Raw genomic sequence first — 22,544 nt, forward strand, 5'->3', positions numbered from 1 at the left:
TCTATCGCACTATACCTGATCCTCCATTGTTTGTGAATTGTGATCATTATCATTGTCGTTGTTGTTCAGAGTTTTTCTTGCAGTGAATGGTCTTTGATGATGAAATGAGAGAGAGAGAGACAGACAGATAGATGGCGGCATTGTGTTTAATAGCTTTGTTTACGGAAGTTAAACTGTAAACTGAGAGGTGGAGTAGCCGTTGTCAGTAATGGTGGTGTTGGTCTGGCTTGCAGAGGACTGCCCGTTTACCTGTGATGGTCACCTGTGCCTGAGGAAGGAGAAGCTGTGCGATAAACATTTTGACTGTCAGGATCAAGCGGACGAACGCCAGGCGCTGTGCCAGCTGGAGGCCAGACAGACAGTGGCAGCCAGTGGAGACTTAGGTGAGTGCCACTCAGCCTCTCATCCACCCGCTGCTCCCCTCACTCGTCTCATCCACCCGCTCTCTCTCCCCTCACTCGTCTCATCCACCCACTCTCTTCCACTCACTCTACTCTTCCACCCGCTCTCTCCCCTCACTTGTCTTATCCACCCGCTCACTCTACTCTTCCCTCCGCTCACTCTACTCATCCACCCGCTCTCTTCCACTCACTTTATCCATCCCCCGCCTCCCATCCCTCTACGATTAGTTTCCACCACAGGTAATTAGTTCACACAGTGTTTGTTGTTATGCAATGTTTACTGTCTGTAGTTTATTACGGGTGGCAAGGTAAGGGTAGGGTCAGCGGATGTGGTTGAGATAAAGTTTAACCGAGCGACCGAGGAGAGGAAATCGTGCTCTGTGGGGTATCTTGGCACGTGTGCGCGTGCATGCATGTGTATCACAGTATTTGGATTCAGCATGACTGAAGTGTTGGTGAATAAATGAATGCATGGCTGTGATTGAATGAATGTAAGAACAAATTATAATTTTTGGCGATGAGCAGCTAGCGGCCCCTCCACAACACACACACGCACGCGCACACACACAAATGAGTGAAAATAAGAATTGGAGTCAAGGTCCATTTTCTACAAAAGTGAAATAAATGTTACAGTAGTCGTAGTTTATTACAACGAATGTAACGTGTGAGAGAGAGAGAGAGAGAGCAGACTACAATACTATTTAAATGAGGAAGAAACGAAGAAAGAGCGGTTGTCACGGAAACGATACAAGCGAGGGTCACAGAGACCAGGGTGGGTGGGTAGTTTGAGGTCCTCTCCCACTTGAGTTCACCCGCGCACCTGCTTCAGACAACTGTGACGAAAACTTGCTTTTAATTGATCGACTAGTTGTTAGCGCGAGCTGAGCACAACGTGGCCTTTGACCTGCAGAAATCAAACAGCTTTGTCATTTTACTCGCATCTTCCGCCTCTGTACTCGTGTAGAAATCCTTACCCTGTGAGTAACACCTGTACTTGTGTAGAAATCCTTACCCTGTTAGTAGCACCCCTGTACTTCTGTGGAAATCCTTACCCTGTTAGTAAGACTTCTGTACTTGTGTGTAAATCCTTACCCTGCTAGTGTCGCCCAGACGGCGGGGTCATCTGTGCACCCAGGGAATTGCAGGATGCAAGAGATCGTGCTGGTGTGCAATGCAAATGTTTTCAGCTGTCGTGCCGGGTTTTGAACGCCGGCGTTCGCGTCTGACCAGTGAAATCCCGGTTGAGTCTGGTCACTCAGTCCTGTCTGACAGGTGTTTAAACTCGGTAAAGTGGAGTTGAAAGGTGAAGACAGTTGCCGAGCCAGCAACCGAGGGTGTATTATTCAAAGCACCCAGCCTTATAAACAGATACATCCACGGGGGACAAATGTAGACAAGGGTTAGAAGTTTCCGATGAACATGTTTAAGGTTCAGTTTCGCAGCAAAATACATTCTCGTTGTTGAGAAATCCTACTTACATATCTAAGTGCTGGGTTATGGTTACACATCCCACACCCGATATCTGTAGCAGTACACTGATAGTCATTTTAAAGGCAACACTTCCGTCCTCTCCAACTACATCTTCCTTCCCTCTACCCTCGAGCGCACACACACTTCGGAGAAGCAGGTAGCCTAGTCACCCGAGTGTTCAATCACAGGCATCCCGACACGAATACCTGTTCGATACCCGCGTGACGTAGCGTATTCTATCCCACCCTCTCCCGACCCAGTTGTAGAATGTTTACCCGACTTCTTTGGAAAGGGAAGAAGAGATGTGCACCACCCTCCCAGTTGACTTCAAGATGAGTGTAACACCTCCCTGCCCAATCACCGTCACGGTTTTTTTTTTTTAATGAAATACCATGGAGTCCTGACTTTGGCAGCGGGTCTTGAGATCATCTCACATCCGTGGCGCCCGCTGCGAGGAGCACGTTCATTCATGCGAGCATTCGTTCCGGGTGGAGAAAAGGCGGTTAGGGGGTGGGGGAAGACACGGCGCCGACCTACCCTACCCACCCCACCCCGGCATGAGGTCAACGCCTCGCGGGGTGGGGGTGGGCGATGTCAGACGGTCAAAGGTAAGGCCATGTATCAGGGAAGCCCCGCATGACTGGGCGTGAACCGCGCGAGGTCAGACGTCGGGATCGCGCGGGGTCACTAGGTCAAGCGGGACTGCTCGTCTGCCGGCCCCGGCATATTTGACTGGCAAGCAAGCCGCCCACGATAACCCTCCACGGGGGGTGTGGGGGTGAGGGGAAACCTGGCCTTGTTGGAAACGGTGGTGGATGAGGAGGGGAGGGGCGGCAGTGCACGAGCATGGTGGAGGGCGTGTAGGGACGGCGGGACAGCCCGGGAGGTAGAGGTCAAAAGGTTCGGTGCTTCAGCAGCTTGTATTGTCAGGCGTAAAAACACCACTCGCCGGCGGTTCCCCTCGACCCACCCTCCTGCTTTGTCAAAGAAACGCGGCTCGTGCATGGAGAAACAATGGGATGGCTTTCTAACGGCATGCGCGCGCAGGGGAGGGAGGTGTAATGACTCTTGTCGTGTGCACGCTACGCCTGTCTCCGCGGATGAGGGAGCACGGCCAGTGGTTCCAAGAAACACCTTGTGGCAGGTAAACAGGCCTGGACTAACGGAGTGCATTTAGAGGGCGATGACATGTCTGTGGTGGGCAAACAGTTTGAATATAAACCGTTACACATGCGAGTGATTGTCAGTCCTACAGCACTCGGGATATGTGTGAGTGCGCGTGCTTGTGCGTGACGTAGGAGGCGACTTTCTGGGGCAGAACGAGACACAGCAGGAGGACAGGGTAGGCCGAAACAGGTTCAGGATGTTACTGACAGCAACAAACTCCAGTTTCTTTCTGGGAAGACATTATGCTTGAGAGTGTGTGTGTGTGGATTGCGGTCCTGCTCGCTCACATCAGGCTGTGTGCACGTGTGGTGCCGGCAAAAACATGGCTGACACTCAGCACAAAGTGTTTCTAGTTTTTAAAGTGCAAACCGCTCTTAAACAAGTCTAACGTGTTTTGTCGAGGGTTAAAAAACCAAACTGATAGCACGAGACACGTGACAGTAAGGTCACTAACTGTGGAGGGAGTGGTCTGCTGCTGTCATGAGGCATCATTAGTTGTAAACAACGTAAACAGCAGAGGCAGGACCAATACATTGTCAGGGTGCACCTACATGTCTTGCACCCCGAGTGTCAAGCAGATCGTATTAAAACCTGTACAGAGGTATGAAAAAACATTTTGGGAGTTGGAAGTGTTTGGTTGGTGCTTAGAGTTCATGTCTTGTCAGATCCGTAGTCTAACGGTTCAGCTGGTTGTTTGCGAGGTCAAGAACCTCCGAAACAGTTCACGAGGGATGTTCACGAGACAGTTCATCATGTCTGTTAAAGACTTTCCAGTTCTTGTGGGAGGTGTTCTCACCCGGGTAATACGAGAGGGTCTTGGTGGTGATTTCAAACTGTAATTTGAACATTCGTGTTTACCTGACATGCGAGTGAGGCAGAATGGTGGGCAAAGTGAAACTGGAGCCAGTCATTTAATGTTAATGTAATTAAGAGAAGACAAAAATAGTTTTTAATGCTGTCAAGCGTCCTCACATATAAATAGAAAAAAAAAAAAACAATCGAGAGAGAGGGTGAGCAAGTTAGTGGAAGGTGGATGGGCACCCTACATCCCCTTAGTCATTCTTGAAATTTTGAGAGCAATGGGTATGTGACTGTTGCAGGATTTGTGTTTTTTTTCTGTGTGTGTTTAACGAGCGTTTCAGGAGGTGAATGATCAACGAAGTGCGAGAGACGTTTTAACACAGGCCCTCGGGCGGAGCTCGCAGCATTTTTGCTCTTAGCGAGCACGAAGAATCTCATCAATGCATTCTTTCTGCCTTGTCTGTCTTTTCGTCTTTGAGCTTCAGAATACCTGCCTGCCATGCCTGCTGGCAGGAGCCAGCCACAATTTTTTTTTTTTAGTCCCCCAGCCGCAGTCAAAACATTCTCTTGTAGCCCTTCCTTCCCTCCATCTCTTTCTCCGTGCAGAGGAAGTGAGCTGATTGGGAAAGGCGGTCAGTAGTAATGCAATTTCGTCAGCATCAAGAGGTTGGGGTGCGTGTGGAAATGCTCCCGGACATTTTTACATGGAGAACACGAATTGTCCTTTTTGCACTCGTCAGCGGGCCGATTGCATTCCACTCGGCGACTCCAGATACGAGCGCATGCGCTGTGATGATCCCTCCTGCTCCTCCCTCCTTCCCTCCCTATGTCTCGTGCCTGTGTGTATGCGTGCACCTGTGTGTTTATGCGTGCATCTTGCAGTCTGTAGAGAACTACTACCAAGATACCCTAGCTGAGTGTGGGTTTATTTCTGTAGTGCGGGTAGGTCCCGTCCACCCATTCACACTTATTATGTCATGTGAGGACATGCCTTGTGCCCCCCTGCGGACTACTGAGAGATAATTTGCTGAGCTCTGTCTGCTTACCTGAGATTGTGTCTCTTTATATTGTGTACTTGGGGTTTTTTATGGGGGCAATGGGAGTCCAGCATTTTTTTTTTTTCTGAAGACATTCTCAAGAACTTAGCCCCACCCCGTTGTATCTGCTGTTTAATACAATATGTACACATTGGGAGGTCAGGTCCACTTTAGGACAACGAGTTTGAAATTTAACAACAAAAATACTCAAAACAGAAACAAATTGTTTGACAACATTTTCAAGAAAACTGTTTGGGTTGTTGAGTGACTTCCAAAGCCACGTGTATGTCGTTAGTCCAAGAAGCTCATCACAGGTAGCTGCAGGTGAAGTTTCCCCTGACCTGCAAGAAGGTTGGTGATGCAGGTAGGTGCACAAGCTCGTTAGTCTATCAGACCATCCAAATCGCCGCGTGAAGCACGTTTCCCCCGCCACACCTGAGGCCCCCTACACCTGCACCAAGCTCAGGCTGGGCGTCCGTCTGGCTGTTGTTTACATTCAGTGTACTTCAGCAACAAAAGTGGACGGGTGGTCGACACTTGTTTACGCTGAGCGTAATCCAGAAACAAAAGTGGATTTCTGTGGACTGCTGACATGGAGTAGACTCCACAAACAGTGATGGTTGTCTGGATGTCCACAGGCATGGTGGCAGCACTCGATCCTCCACTCGCTACAGTTGTTAGCTCCTTGCAGTAGGTGGGATGGTGGTGGTAGGGAGGGATGGGGAGCGAGCTGAAGACTGGCATTGGTGGGATATGACACTGCTACATACCCAGCACTAAACACTAGCAACTCGCAAAGAAAACGAGAGCAGCGGTGGGAGGGGCTGGAGGGACATCAAAAGCGATTGGATACCTGAAAGGTTAAAGGCCGAAGTCGAAATGGGCGTGTTTTCAAATGGTTTCGCCCGTGCGAGGGAAGGTAGGAGTACACGGGGTCAGTACCAGCGGTCAGTCTTCCCTAATTGCTACCCTGGCCCCGAGGCAGGGTGGAGATCGCAAGCGATAAACCGAGCCATAAAACGTGTTTCGAGTACTGGTGTTGGCGGTTAGAAAGCTGGAGTGAAACGGTTTGCAACTGAACATACTGTCAGGGTTAGGACCGACAATTGAATGTATTCTCCATCAAATAAAAATAAGGGAGAAAGAGATGAACAGCGGAAATTACACAAACACAAAGACAACCGCATTTTAAAACTTTATTTTGAATGCTTTCGTCTATCTGTTTATATCTCTCTATATCTTTCTTCACTGATAAGGGATGATAATATTCAATATTTTCCCTGGTGACTGACATAAAAATACATCTGTTTTGAGTGCAATGTTCGTACCTTTACAAATAGGCAACAATTCACACCTGTAACACAGAGCCATTCACCATCTACAACAGCGGCCCACGGTCCATGTTTGTCTGTTGGTGAGTACGACAAGGTGAATAACATTGTAGGTCACGTGCATACACATTCAGTCTCGTGCACCTCTTGGCTCAAAGTGAAGATTTCAAAAATGGGTAGAAAAGGTAGAAAAGCGAACCTCTGCAAGACCTGGCGCCCTCAGCTCAGTGACTTTCAGTGGAATCTGAATGTTACGTAAATCATGAGATGAAGGGGGATCGAATGTGTTTGAAACTGTACAAATAAATTAAACGAGTTTCAGTTGCAAACTATATTTAGCAATAAAACGCCTTTCTCAGCCGACTAGTACTTGCTGTAGGGTCTAAGAAAAGTGAGGCGAAACGGCTTCTATCTGAACATACTGTCTTTCCTTACATCTTTCTTTTCTCATAAGAGGGGATAATAATATTTAATACTTTTAGTTCATTCCTCCTGATAACTGACCTAAAGTACACCTTGGTTTGAGTGCAATGTTCAAACTTTTACAAATGGCCAACAATTCACGACTGCAACATAGTGCCCCCACGGTCTCTTCTTATCTAACCCGACCATTGTGGAGGTCATCGGTGCTTGTGTCTTCCTGAGTCCACAAAACCGAAAAATGAAATAAAAAAAAACTTGTACTCAAACTAGCACGACGCAGACAGAATGAGAGCCTGGAAGAGTCAGATAGTCACGTGGCCGTTCACGTCATGGCGGTGACGTAAGGCAGGGTGAGATGTAGCCACGAGGTGTTATCGTCGTAACAGACAAGTCTTAGAGCGAAACTTACGTACTTTGATTACGTAAGAGAAAGGACAATGTTACGCAACGTGAACTAGAAATGAATAACTAAGACAATTAGGCAATTGAATTACGTAACACGCAGAGGCTGATGGGACCTACGTCATACACTAACTGTAGTGTGTGATTGGCTGTAATGGTAGGACACGTGGTATGTCTGACCAATCGAATGCGTGAATGCCACGTGCCAGATGTTTCGATTTTGAGTTTGAAGGCAAACTCGAGGCTTTTTGCAATCAACTCTTGGGAAGTGAGTTCGCAGCTCAAAACTTCGCTACCTCGTGGTCAACCGTTACGCCTCAGACAGAAAACTTGGGAGAATAGGGACGCAAACCAAGAAAGTGATCAAAATCCACTCAGAAGACTGACTTTTCTCCGTGTGAGTCGGCGCTGATTTTTACGTGAAAAAACATCAGGCCCACTGGTAAAAATAACTGTTAGTTCAAGGACTATTTTAACATATTTTACAGGATCTTGGATTTACCAAACAGTGTTTACAATGGAGAAAAACCCAACGCCACTAAAGAAACGCAGTAAGAGAACTTTGGCGGACGCACTGTTAAAACCTACGAGTATAATGTGTAACAAAAGATATACGCTTGTTTTTGATGACGAAGAAGCAAGAAAAATATTTAATGATAAGTTTGAACTTGGGCTAAAAAAATCGGGATGTAAGTCCCGGTCTGCTTTTGTGTCCTCTCTACTGGATAATTTCTTGAGCGATGAAAGTCCTGAGTTTCCCTGCAGTCAAGATAGTGGTAATGTACCCATGCAAGAACAAACATCATCAGCAATTCCATGTTTGTTTGTTGGTGAGCACGACAAGGTGAAGGATATTATTGATCAAGTTCATGCACATTCAGTATCGTGCCAGTCTTCGCTAGAAGTGAATAATTCAACAATGGATGGGCATGTGCTGACCATCACTTTGGGCTGTGCCAACAGACATACTATCGTCTGGAGCTCGTCGTCCCCACTAGGTGACAGTTATTTTGCTAACGAAAGAATGTACCTTGCGTACATTACGTCGGGGATCATCCCCATTCAATATAAAAAATTTTCTAATTTTGCCAATTTGGGACATGTGAATGATGCATTTTTGAGAAAACGGCTGCCACGGTTTTCTGCAGTCGTTGACGTCTTGAAGCGCCAGTCCGTCGCAGCTGCACTTGCAGCAGAACAGTCTCCTGTGGACGACGGGATCAGTGTGATGACAGATGCACGGCACGCATGCCGGAAAAATTCGTATCACACTGATCATGTTACTTTAGGACTGTCGACTCACAAGGTTGTAAACCTCCAGCATATCACCAAAGAGGACGACGTGTGCACCCAGCGGCACGAGGCAGTGGGATGCGAGAGGATGTATGCAAGTATGAATGAGTCAGGTGTTAGAATTCATGAACACGTTCACGATCGTAACGTGACAATAAATAAGTTAGTAAAAAATAAAGGTGTTAGAAACATCAACGAGAGGTGGCACGTCGCTAAGAGTATCAAGGCTGGGATGAAAAAACTGGCGCAAGGTAGTAAAGTCAACATCGGCAAGACGTGGCATCCTCAGCTCAGCGACAAGACAGCAGCGGTCAGAGATCATGTGTACTGGTGTATAGATCATTGCGATGGCGACCCTGTGAGACTTAGGCACTTGTTGGATGGATGTATTACACATTTCCAAAACATCCATGACCAGTGTAACCAAGACTCACCTTGCAGGCAATCGCTCTATATACCATCTCTAATAGTGCTGACTGATCCTGCTGCTGTCAAGCTGCTGAGCGACTTTCTACATGGCCATGTCCTGTATAAACATCCTGAGGACTACGTGATGTCTAGGGACACATTTTATGTTGAAAGTTTTAATAATATATGTCTGATGTATCTGCCTAAGCGTGTTCATATTAAAAGCCCGATGCACTATGACATGCGCATGGGTCTCGCTGTTTTAGACTGGAATGAACATGTTGATAGAGACTCTACTTCCAATTACAACAAAGCAAGTGTACAACACAATCGGAGACAGCTTGGACAACGCACTTTAAAAAAGAAAACTTATAATTTAGTAGAGGATATCTGGAGATGTGTCGTTGAGCAATACAAATTTGATTCCGAACATGAGGAAAATATGTTAATTGAAAACAGACAGTAGTTCGGATGAAGATTTGGAAATTAATAATATAATTTAAATAACAAATTGATTAATGAGATAATAATTTACCATCAATGTTTGTACTTTCAAAACTGAATTGTTGTTACCACGGTACAGCTCCACACCGATAAATGTATTGTCTATATAGACATGTTCCTTCCAGTCTAAGACTGAAGACCTACTCGTCACTCGTATGTTATCGCTGATTTTTATCTGTTCACTTTACATGTTTGTTATTCTGTGATATCAATTGAAGGATCAGTAATAGTGTTTAAATTCTGTGCTTCCATTGTTATACTGGTGATTTTGCTTTGTTATGTATCAATCTGTATGGCCTCCAGCCACTGATTTTGTTTGAAAATTCAAAAATTCAGTTGTTTTTATGTTCGTGTCATTTTCGCTGTTCATTCTTCTCTTCTTTGTATATTCTAGTTTTGTTTGTTGGTGGAGAATACATTCAGTCCTAACCCTGACAGTGTGTTCAGTTGGAAACCGTTTCACTTCAGCTTTCTAACCGCCAACACCAAGTACTCAGCTCAGAAAGACATTGCATTGCTAGGAATTAGAGCCTGTGACAGTAGGTTCACATAGAAGTCGTTTCGCCTCATCGCTCAGACCCTGCGGCAAGTACAATGGTCGGAGGAGGAAGACGTGTTATGGCCAGGCTACTCGGCGGTGTCTCTGATCTCTACCCCGCCTTTGTCCAGGTACAGTAGTAATTTGAGACGACTGGACACAAATAGTCAACACCGCCTGTACTCCTACCTTCCCTCGCACGGGCGATACCACTGTCTTTCCTCCGGACACAAAACTTCGGCCTTTAAGGTGAGAGCTCGGCAAACATCGCTCGTGACAGTCCAGTGTAGTTGTCACACCTCGTCAGTGTGTGGAGGCGATAAGGAGGGATGCAAGCCTCTCGTCTGCTGTCCACAATAGTTTTTCCGCTTGAGCGGTCCCCGCAGGAGCTGGTTCACCGGTGGCATCCGTCTGTCTTAGGGGGGGAGCTGAGGAGGGGCGGCGCCTGTCTGAACCTGCAAGCTGTTTACCGCCGGCACGCGCCGGAGAGCTCGAGAGTGCGTGTTCACGATCTGTTCCCATGCAGTCGAACAGTCGGAGGGACCGGAGCAGACGGCGAACAGACGAGGGTAGTAGGGGAGGGAGCGAAAGGAGGCCAGCTAGGTAGTGGCTGTGGAGCTTCTTGTCTCTCGCCATTAATATGACTGCACTGCCGGCCGCCATTGTGCCAGAGGCTGACTGCAGCGGAGGGTCGGCGGGGCTGGTGTGGGAGCAGTAGTTGCTGGCAAGACACGAGCAGACGACAGCGAGACGAGGAGAGGTTGTTGTGGGGGGCGGGCGGCCAGTCCTGAGTGTGTCCAGAGGCTGAGGGATGCGGATGGCCGGCGGCAGCTGCTGGGCAGTGTGTGTGTAACGGTGCGCGTGCGGCAGACACAGGAACTACTTTCTCTTCTCATTTCTGCATGTCCAGACGTTTGGCGGCGTCTGCTGTGTCGGCCACTGTTGCTGTTGTTGCTGCCGCCGGCGGTGAGATAAAAATAATGTACACCTTCCTTTTGTCTGTCTGCCACTCTCTCTCTTTTCCCTTGGCTCTGTTCTCGTGTTTGGCGAGAGATCGTTGTCTGTGTGTGTGCACGCGTGCATGCTTGAGTTTATTTGAGTTTATTTTCCTTATCTGTCGGAGTGTTTACATTTTTTTCCCCCGGCTTGAATTTTTAAGAATTGTAAAGTTCAGACTTCGTACATGCATGGACATTGATGCTTTGATAATATGCGCGCGCACGCTGTCCGTTACTGTCTATTATTCATCATCTCGGAATCTCATGAATCAGTAAAGTGAGAAATTAATATTAAAGACAGTCATATATTCACAGCACACCTTCCTCCCTCGTCCAACACACCTACATACCTACAGACGAGCACGGCAGACACAACAGGAGGGCAGCAGCTACATTTTTTTTGTGTATGTAACCACCTTGTATCTTTGAATCACTGAATCACTCCCAAACCCTAATCCCGTCTGGTCCCACCAAATCTTTTGGCACTCGTCCTGATGTCATAAAAGCCACAATCTCGAGCAAGCAGTCCACAGCCTACACGGTTTGCTGGAGATTTCACTGGCACGCGCTTGGCGAGACCTCGGCGAGGCTACTGCAGCCTGGAGGTGCGCGTGCGCCCCCCTCGTGCAGCCTGCGCCCCCCTCGTGCAGCGGGCCTAACTTTAGAACATGCTCCTGTAGCCGCACGCTGAAATAGCTTCAGCTTTTATTAAAAGAAAATAGTTTTCTGCAACAGATAAGTGCGTGTGTGTGCGCGTGCGCGGGTTCGGTATCTTGTGCCAAACATTCGTCAGGTGAATTTGAACTGTGACAGCAAGGTGTGGAGGGGAGGAGGAGGGGGTTGTTTGTTTTGCTTGGAACTGTGTGGCTGTTTACTTTGTTATATACTGTGTGTGCCAGTCGATGCTGGCGGTATTGACATGTCGGTGTTCAGGTGCCAGTCTGCATCAGTTGGCATAGATGTTGACGACGAAGTATTGTGTGAGGGTTGTCGCTGGTTAAAGTTTCAGGTAAAAGTTGTTATTGTAAGTGCATGTCATCTGACTCATTAATGTTGATGTAGAGTGAATGTTTGACCCTTAGCGCGTGCTTTCGCGAGTGGATGAACGAGAGTTTTCATAATCGCCCTCGGCGTTGACGTCTGCGATGTTGTTCAGGGTGGTGGTGGTGGTGGTGGCCGGCCAACCCGCTTGCTACATTACGGGTGGTGTGTTGGTGCAGACTGCGAGGGTCTGTTAAGATGATAACACTGTTGGTGATGTGTTTGTGTTGCATGCTCTCCACAGACCGGTGAAGGCCGCTGTACACTGGGATGCCGTGTTGTGTTGCAGACTCGGAGAGCCTGGTGAAGATCGTGGCCATCGTCACGTGCCTGGTGGTGCTGGTGCTGCTCACCCTGGCCTGCATCGTCGGGCGCCACTACTGCAGTCCCAGCGCCTGCACCATGCACCGCGACACCGCCCACTCCACAGGTCACCTGGCCTGCCCCCAGTCACAGAGCTCAGAGGTGCGCTTGCTCCTTGCATTTTGCACGTGCGTTTTATTTTTACCCCGGAGATCGAATTGTTGTATGTGAGTGTGTGTGTGTATGTGTGTGTGTGTGGTTTGTTTTTTGTTTTGTTTTTGTTTTTTTTGCTCGAATCTTTGTTCTACTGAGAGAGTTGTGCGGGTGGGTTGGTGGTGAAGGGAGGGCTAGTCAAGAAAATTCTTTCTCATTTTCAGCCGAGAGTAAATCGATCTCAGAGTAGGGAGAGTGAGTAGTGCTCACCACACAAAACATCCTATCAAAAAAAGCGGAACATCTGAATGATGTTAAAATTAATCCCAGAAAATATGTAGAAGGGTTAGGGGAGTGAGGGAATTTTGAGGTCACGAAATGCTTTGAACTTGTCATCTGACATCACCTGTCATCTTGTCTCGTTCACTAGTAGTGAGTGGCTAAACGGTCCTTGCTTGCTTCTTTTTTTAAATTTTGGCCAGCATGGATTAGTTCATGCGGGATACCGCTGGATCGGTCATGGCAATTGGTAAGTGCTGTTCACATCCTTGGGAATCGGTAACAGGTTAAAAAAAAAAAACACCACCAACAACAGCAGCAACAAAAAAACTTTCTGTGGAAGCTGCCGACAGCGGCGTGAACTGGAGCATCGTCGGCAGATGAATGTTCTGAAGAATGCTGGTGAAGGGGACCTGGGGGGAGGGGTTAGGGAGGATCCTAGTCTGCAACCGCCGGCTGACTAACTGCGCACTTTCATCGTCGACCGAGTGCACAGAGGTCAAGTATGTGCGACCTGCCGCGCTGCTAGACTGCGCCTGGCGAGGGCTTGTGTAGACCTACACTTCGTGCCTTGAACTGCACAGGAAGCAGCACATTCCAGGGATGTGATGCTGTTTTTATAGCCATTTGTGCTGTGCTTACTTCACCATATCGTGCCGACAGGAAGCCAACCAACCAAGAGCTGCCTGCAACACTTCGAGATGAGAAGACGGGGTCAGCAACATGTCGACTGAGGCAAGAAGTTGGAGAACCATGAAACTGGTAAACACACGGACCATTAATTGAGCAGGAAAATGATTGCTGAAACTGGTATTTATAGTTCAAAAACACAATTTCGATGAAAAGTTTTTCAGCGTTGATGTATAGGCGACCGAAGCTGAAAGAATATATCGAGTATAAAAATGTAAAATTAATTCTCAGCAAGTTCAATCGAAAATCAAATTTAATCATAGACCACACTACCTCCAGCCCCTTTTTTCTCATCTGCAATGTCTCGACCATTGGCATCAGAAACGAATTAAATTTTTTTTTTAATTCTTGAAGATATGAAATCAAGCATCTGTTGAGATTAGTGTATCAGGCAGTTTACATGTAGGTTGTTGACGACGATTGCGATGTAAATAAATCAAACGATTTCTTGACAGAGAAACTTTCAAACCAGTTTTAAGCGTGTATTCAGAATTCTTTTTGTCAGAGAACTTTTTTTTTCACTTCGCACTCAAAAAAATAGTTTTTCAGAGGGAAAGGAGAGAAAATTGACTTGTCATGACCGTGAATGTGGCTTCCACCTATTTTATCCCGCATATATATCCAGTAGGTTTGTTTACCCGTCTGAAGTAGATATCATTGCCCATGACAAGCAGTATTCATATTTCTGCACCATGTGGTGAGACTTGCATGTTGACTAGTGTCCCAGCACTTATCGGCAGTTCTCTCCACCCTGTAAGTAAGCTGGATGATCGAGCCTCGTGCGTGTGCGGGTGAGTATTGCTTGTAGGCCTGGAGTGAAGCTGGCCGCACGTGCATCTGCTACCACCCCATCCCCACCCTCATTACCTCCACCCGGTCTCGGGGTCGGCGAGCGGCACCTGGTGGTGGTTGTATGTCTGGTCGACCCGAGTGTGGACTCCATGTTTGCTTGCAGGCACTGGGTGGACATATTATTTTAAGAAAGTCAGACGAAGCCTCCGGCCATGCTGGAGGTATCTCCAGACACATTCATGTTATCGTTAATGTTGACAGGTTATATCTTGTGATATATTCATTCACTTGGTGTATCGCAGCCTCCTGTCTCTGCCAGTAAATGTTTAATGCCCCTGAATTTTAAAGCAGATGTAGGTCTTGATAAACACAACCGAGTTAAAAAGAAAACTCTTTGTTTCAAACTAAAAGTACACACGAGCAAGAGTTTATTTTAATATGCTTGAAAGAGGGGAGAAAAAATGTGGAGAAGAAGCCACATCTTCCCCCCTATTTCACACACACACACACGCACACAAACACACAGGAGGAGCTCAGCCTGCCGAGAAAGAGCCAACCCCACCAGTTCCCCATCCTGTCCCTCCCTGTGCAAATGGCGCCCACAACAACAGTAAGTCTAGCAGGCTGCCCCCTCGCAACCCACGGGGTCAAATGTGTCGTGTACAGACTCCACCCACTGCCACCTGTCACGAGGGACCGGTGGCAGCAGAAGTGCGAGATAAATCGTTCATTTCTCAGCATCTTCCTCCTCTCTCCACCCTTCCCTCCACCACCACCACCACTTTTTTTTTCTTTGTTTAGGCAAATGAGGAGATGGAGCCAGGGAGCTGGAAGCACAGTTTTGGTCGCATTTTTTGCGGGGTTTTGCAACCCTCCCCCCCCCCACACACAGCCCCCATCGACCTTTTTTCCCCCATTGCGTGCCTGTTGTGACGGCGGCACGTGTACCACTCCTCCTCCTCCGCAGCGGCTCGCGGTACACGCGCACCCTGAAGCCTCCCGCCCTTCCCTCTCCTCTTCCACGAAGCACCACTCATTCCACCTCTCCCCCTCCCCTACTCTAGACTTCCTCCATCACCACGAGGCGGCGCTGTGGAGAAGGTCACGACGACCTGAGTGGGCGCACGCGCCGCCGCTGCCGGAGGCTGAGCGAGACGAGCGGTGAGGGAAGAGGTCCGGCAGCGCGAGACACGCACTAGCTGGGGGGACACCGGGAGGGCCCGGCAACACCCAACCGCCCACTCCGTCTCTTTTTATCTTCCTTTTGCCTGTCCCCTCGTGTCAGCTCATCGTCGCTCTTCTCTCGAAACGATCGCAGTTGCACCTGCCTCGTGCCCTCGTTTCCTCCACACGCTCCACTCCGATCTCTGCTGTGTCCGTTACCATGTCGACCCCTCCACCCCTTTTCTGCTAGGGTCGCCGTTAGTGATTGTATACATGACTGACGTCATTGGTAGCCATGTTCCACCCCACACCCGTCATGCTTGCAGTGCTCCCACATTTTAATCCCCTTACCCTCGCTCTCACCCCTTTCCACCAGCAACACCCGGTAAGAGGAAGGGGTACCCTGACGACGCGGTGTTTCCGTGCACGTGCACCAAAGCAGGTTAGTGACCTACCCGGAGCCTGCGTAAGACTATCCCTGCTCAGCAAACATGTGGTAGTCGCTGTGGGTAGGAAAGGGCGGCAAATGTCTCCGCAACATTAATGTCAAGCTGCCAAAGTGTTGTCGGAACTGGTTATCAGCAGCAGAGAAGTTTACAGTTGGGTGAGCTTAGGATAGCGGGAGGACTCGACAGTAGCTGATGATGTTTACACTTGAACACTTGCTCCATGTTTGCGTGTTTCATTCTGATTAGACCTCTGACAGGAACAGCGAAGAAAGAGAAGCAAGAAAAAAAAAACCCTTCTTGTTCTTGTGAGTTTCTAAGAGTTGATTTTTGACCCACCCAGTTTTTAGTATTTTTGCATAATTTAACCCAAAATTTAGTATTTGGCTGGTCACTTGTAAATTTTCAGGGTATAAAGATAAATTGTTTACCTTCAGCTGTTGTCAAGCTACTTTAGTAACAATCCTTTCACTGGCTTCTGTTTAAGCATGTTTATGGACTTTATGAATAAAGGGTTGAGGCAGACAGAACATTGACACCATTGCTAATCTGTGCAGTGGTGCAAAGCTTTGGTCTTTAATAATATTTACATTACATCTGCCATCCACCTGTGCTGTTATGTGAAAGATTGTACGGCAGATGTGTCAAGCGAGGCATTGAAAGGTGAAGCTTGTCATGAAAGGGACATTCCGTGAGTGACAATAGGACACAATAGGAACTGAGATATATGATTGGAATGCAGCAGAGTCAGACTTCAGCACATTCTAGTGATCAGGTGCATGTACGTGTCTCAAGTTAATAATTTGGCATAGCAAGATATACTGTGTACAAATATGATACTACATAAACAGTTTAGCAGTTTTTCAATTATAACATCTACCCATTTAGAGCCACGAGCATCTAAAGTGTGAGAGATGAAATAAATCACATTAGAGAGCTTGTTGGTTGTAATACGTAGATGTTTTAAAAGTCCCCACCCCCACCAACCACTGAAACATCACAGGAAAATAAGTATGATAAGTTATTCCCATGATGGTACCTGTGGTGCATGTGTATGTCAGCAGGTCAGTTCTGGATTGAAAGAGTAAAATATATTTATACATGTTTTATTGGTTTCCATTATCTGAAGTGACTAAGTTTATGAACAAGGTATTTTCTCAATGCTTCAAATTAAAGAAAATTAAAATAAAGAATTTTTTTTTTTGTTTGTAAAGGTGGATGGGACATTTTTGGCATTATTTCAGGAGAATCTTGTAATCTGGTTTTTACATGATTTTGTAAAATCCATTCTTTATTTCAAAACAAAATTCACCAATTAAAATGGTTCATTAGCATTGGAAATAGAAAAAAATATTCAGACATGTGACTTATTGTGTTACAGGGATTTACCCCTAGTGCTGAATCCTTGCAGGACTGCAGTGAGCAGGCTGTAGCCTTACTGCCCAATGGTCCATCTCGTAGAACATGGACTCCACCACATCCTCCCCCACCACCACCTGACCTGGAAATTGGGCTGCCCCCAAATATCCCTGTCTCACCTGATGGCGAGGAGGGCTACACAGCAAGCCAGATGCGCCTGTTGGATCCTCGATATCGCACTGTGCAATCCGAGTTGTTCAAGCCACCCCCAAATAAAACGGTGTTTGACAGAGAGAGTCCACCCCCATATTCACCGAGTCCTTCGTCCGGAAGTTTTGGCTGCGGGTCAGCACCATCTCGGTCATCGCCAGTGTTTAGTGGGGGCACTTATGGGTACGGGTCTGTAAGGGTGGTCAGAGACAGCGAAGGACAGCCGGTGGTCAGCCGCTGTTATAGCATGTTCACTCCATCGATGGTTCGTAATGGTGCTGGTAACAGTGACCGCAGTAGCAACACAGGTGGTGGGAAGAGCATTTGTTGCGATAGTTCTGAGATTAGTCCACAACACCGCAGCCACAGATATGCACATCAGCAACGTCACCACCACCATCAACCAGCCTATGAGCAACAGCAACAACAGCGTTCGCTTGGTGCTTTTGGTACAGTGAATACTGTGCAGTGCCCTACATGCTGCCCTTCATCCCAGCTGTATGTACATTCGTCCCTACCCTCAGCAAACGCCATTCGAAATTGTGATACTCTCTGTTGGAACTTGCCTGCGCAGCAGCACTTCAGTACTGGCAGAGCCGCTGCCCCCGGTGTCGGCGGAGAAAGCACTGGCGGCAGCGGAGATAGAAGCTGTGGCAATGGTGTGATTGGAAGTGAAGGTAGCACTGCAAGAGGAGGAGGAGGAGGAGGTGTTGATAGAGTGATGATGGGGGCGCCACCAGACTACACCCTGGCATTCAGTGACTTTAGTGCTGTCAACAGTAGTCTCCAGCTTCCAGATTCTAGTGGAGTATGATGAGCTGTGGCCTGGTGTCAGCAGGAAAGTTTTGTGATTCAGAAAGAGAGAAAGTAAGAGAAGATGGTGGGCTTCTGATTGAATACACAGGTGGATGATTCTGAAGCCACCCAAGGTCAACTTGTTGCAGTGTGCAAGTGGCTAACTGCTTCGTTTTATTTTACCCAACACCTTGTACTGTGGAGGTGAGAACTTCTGTGGAAGCTGAAATGTTGAGGGTTTTTTTTTTTTCGAATTCTGTGCACACATAGGGAAAAAATGGATGTAATTAGTCCCTCCTGCTTTGGAAACCCCTTTAATTGTGCTTGGATGAATGTGTGTTCTGTGTGATGTGGATGCACTTGCGTACGCTAATTAAAAGAGTAAAAGTGTTTTTAGTCCCGATATATTTCGGGTCTCCTTGGGTAGACATAGAGAGAGCTGCTGAATGACTAGAAACCATGGTTACTCTGCCAAACAAAACTGCAAGGCCTTGGTTTTCTAAAGCATGTGAAAGAGGAAATTTGTTTTTTTAATTTGATTTATTTATTTGATATTTTTGTGCTTATTTTGGTTTTGTTCTAAGCAATATTTCAGTCTGTATTCCACTCACCTTGACATCTCAAAGTGTACTGTTTTGGGGGGTTTGTTTTGTTTGGTTGATATTTTTTTGTTAGGTTTTTTTTTTTTTTTTTTTTTTGCTTCTTCTGGATGTAGACCCACTCAATGGTTTAGAAAGAACTGTGCTAGTACATGTAGTATGTAAAGTGAAATTTTGTTTGCTCATGCATCCACAAACATGCACACACATACATATGCACGGACATTTAAAGGGAAAAGCAAGTCATATGGTAAGTTGGGCTTAAGTGATTTTGTGAATCATGTCTGATCAAAATTTCAGGTTGCAAAATAAGTGTTTACTTACAGTAGCATCTGTAACACAAGCTTAAGGGCAGCTCATGAAAGCCGTTGTGTGTACATGCCATTTTGCAAAGGAAAACAGACTGATTCTAGTCCATGATGTAGGCAAACCCATTTAAAACCAGAAAAGTATCAGCTGATACTGGTAGCAGCTTTTGCCAGCTTTACAGAAAGGCCTTCATTTATAGCTTGAATCACAAGAAGTTTACAATCCATGGAAATAGATTATGAGAAATGTAAGCACGTTTATGTTGGTTACATATTACTTTTGAAAAGAGGGTTGTGGGCAGATCACTGGCTTCATTTGTGTGCAGGGATCTGTACACAGGCTGCTGCCAGTACAACCTGTCAGTGCAAGTCACACTGATGGAGGTTCATTCAGTTTTTCAGTTTTGCAATGGCGTATTTCTATTTTTTACACGCAGAAATCATTGACCCATCCTTCCAGAATTGCTTTATCAAAGAATGCAAGTAGCTGCGTTGAAACTCTGTGTTACTGTTTACGATAACATGTTAGAATGACGTCCCTTCGCCTGACTGGCTGGAGGGGGCAGAGCTCTGCTGTATTTTTGTCTTATCTGATGTCTTCCTCATGTTGGACTTGTGATTGTGTATGGTTTTGACCTGCCTGCCATCGCGTGTCTGGAATGTGGTGCCTCTTCTGTTTTGGTGGCTTCGGTTCCTTTTCAGTCTGCAGACTTCATGATAGGTGCAGCTCTGTGGGCTTCATGTTCGCATGACCTTTGTTGATCAGTGAACTGTTGAGTGTGCTGGGGCTCATTCATTGTTTTAGTGCCATCTTTTGGATGTGCCATTTGGAACTGCATTTGCTATTGAGTGTATTCCGGCTTATATGATATGTTTGATATTTGGGCTGCGGATTGTGGTTTGTGCTGTGTGTGGACGCTACTGGTGGCATGAAGTACACAGTCTGCTAAACACCTTCATCATTTTGTTTCATCGTCTCCTTTTTTTGATGTCACACCACCTCTGTCATTTGTGAAGCACCTTGATCTTATCTATAGGGCAGGATAAGGCGCTATGCAAGCCCATTTTTTAATTTTTATTATTTATTTATCCCAGAGGGCAGTTTGGGGAAGCTCGACATGAAAGCACAAAGCAGTACCACAACCTATCCATGTCCGCCAAACAGACTCATACATTCATGGTTCAGAAGACATCTGCATTTATTCACACATAGTAACATTCAGTAATGATAGAGAACAGCCTCAATCTGTTATCGTGCATGCAGGTACATGGAATTGGTGGTTTGATGGGAGGTGAAAAATTCTCCTGACAGGACGTGCCTGTCATCACAAAGGATTTCGGACACTGTTAGATGTGTCTGCCTGTTATACGTTGTCTGAAGAGCACTCTGGGCTGTTCCAGTGGCGTTAAAGCAGGTGGATACACACAATGTGAGTTAGTTTTGTCCTTCACTGAGAAACTGTTGTAAAAACAGATAAATGAAAAGGACAGCATGCTCTTTATGTGCGATCTCTAAAAGAGCTGAAGTTTCTCTGCCGGTATGCTCTGATTCTTTCAAATTGTTATCGCCACACATTCTCCAGATCCAGGATGCCAATCTTTTTTTGGGGGGGAGTAGCCCTCCACAGTCCGGTCAGGAGACTCACACCTAGCACTCACACTCAAGATGACCTGTGTGTAGATGGTCATTTGCATCAGATGCATTTCTTCAGGTCAATGTGATTTAGGCCAAACTTATCATTTCACTTGCTTTTCTGTTCAAGGTCCAGAGTAAACTAGGTAAAACTGACAGAGCACTGAAAATCTTGGGTTTTTTCACAGTCAGCATTTAAACAAAGTTCTAATTCCACCTCTGGAGCATGACTACATGACTTTGTAAATAGACATGACCATGACCTTTGGCACTGTTGTCCACAAGGTTCTTTAAGGTGTCATGGCATACTTTCAGTAAGGAGACTTCTCTATGACAGAGTGTGCATGCCTCCCTTGTAGGCAGTAAACCAAACAAAGTGCTAAATTAATGTTTCTGCACTAACTAAATCACTTGACCTGTTTGCTTGCGCTTTGAGAGGTAAGGAAGTTCTGGTAATCAGTGATATATCCCATGATTTAGTCTTTGGAGACCATTGGGGCTGGCCCCATTTTTCACTGGACAGTTTAGATACTGTAGTAGTAATGATCACATGATATGCAAAAGATGGTTAATCTGTGGCATATTTTGTTGTTATCAGCCAACAAGGTAATAATTGAACTTTATGGGATTTTCTTGATTGGAATGTCTTTTGGACATAATTATGGGTGACTGACTATAAGGTAGTGCTAACAACAAGTTAAGAACATCATGTCTGGATTAACTGTAAAGATGGCTTTTCGACCCGTTCCTTTTTTTATTTGACTAAAGAGGTGTTCATGTTGAGAAAGACCAAACAGTATGGGTGGGGAATGAGTATTGGCAGAGAAGAGTGAAAGTAAAATAGCTGTTAACAAGAAAACAACACTAAGGATTAGAATCTTAATGTTGGTAAAAGTTTGTAATTGCCAAGACTGCCCAATGACAGTTTTATCTTGAAAGGAGGGCTAGTTTTATATCATTAGCAAAAAACTAACTTGAACTAGAGGAAGGATGTGCAAAGAAATAAGAATTGCAAATATCTCAGTGAACGTTCATTTCTATACAATAATGCAGTCAAGGCTTTGCTGTGTAGGAGCAGGTCTTGGAAAAATTTTAATGTTCTTCAAGGCAGCCTACAGCTGTTGAAATTGTACTTTAAAATACATTTATTGATGTTGCTTTTATCCAAGTTTTTTCCTGACTTCACCAAAAATCACATTTAGACATGAGTTACAATTATTTCCCTTGCTTGAATTCTGAACTTTTCAAAGGCTATATGAGATACATGAAAACATTCAGAGAGTAACAGTAGTTCAGACAGAAGTAATGTGCAGGGAAGGTGTAGTAAGTAGTGCAGATGAGCAAAGACTTGTTGATAACACTGATCTTAATAACTAGATGTACAAGTACTAGATATGGATTTATCAGTAGTAGTCATGTTTAAAACAAGCAGATGAAAATGTGAATGGCTGTCAGTATTGCCTGCTCTAAAAACTACAGTTTTGGCTGATTTTGAATCAGTATTTCTTGCGTTCGTAGCAAAACTTTCAATTCTTAATCACTTAATTTGAAATCGTTATATATCATCCAATTCAAATGTAGCAGAAAAACATTAAGTCAGAGCTGAAATCATTTTTGCTTCCTTACATCATTTGTGTAAGGTTTGTGTGCGTGTGTGTGTTCACAAGTTTGGGGCAGTGCCATGTTATAATGGCAGGATTGACACAACCTTCTGTCTTCTTCTACTCCTCAGGATCAACTAAGGGCATTAATTAGGCGAAGATTTGAGTTTCAGCTTTCTTTCTGAGTTTCTGGTCTCACTTCTGCTTCAGCTAAGTATGCAGGTATCGTGGGCACCTGTCAGTTGACACCAAGTTACAAAGAATGTCTGTTCATGCATACTTGTACACAAGAGTCAGGGTAAAAGGCCGTCATTATTTATCTTGCTGTGATGTGATTAAGACTTAGCAGATGTCGGCATATGTCTGCATTTGTGTTGCTCCTGTTGGATTACTCTCTC

The 22,544-nt window shown here is 46.0% G+C and overlaps 1 protein-coding gene across 2 annotated transcripts in view; it reads left to right on the top strand.

Moving 5' to 3' along the window:
- Positions 1–20,424, top strand: part of LOC112576482 — a 48,400-nt gene extending 27,976 nt beyond the window's left edge. For both annotated transcript variants that reach the window (XM_025258942.1, XM_025258944.1), the window contains exons 5-7: positions 234–383; positions 12,104–12,279; positions 17,023–20,424. In XM_025258942.1, coding sequence (XP_025114727.1) covers positions 234–383; positions 12,104–12,279; positions 17,023–18,024 — 1,328 coding nt within the window. In that variant the 3' untranslated portion in view covers positions 18,025–20,424. The remainder of the gene's footprint in view (positions 1–233; positions 384–12,103; positions 12,280–17,022) is intronic.
- Positions 20,425–22,544: the final 2,120 nt, after the last annotated feature.

The sequence above is a fragment of the Pomacea canaliculata genome, linkage group LG12 (assembly GCF_003073045.1).
Source record: "Pomacea canaliculata isolate SZHN2017 linkage group LG12, ASM307304v1, whole genome shotgun sequence".
Lineage (NCBI taxonomy): Eukaryota > Metazoa > Mollusca > Gastropoda > Architaenioglossa > Ampullariidae > Pomacea > Pomacea canaliculata.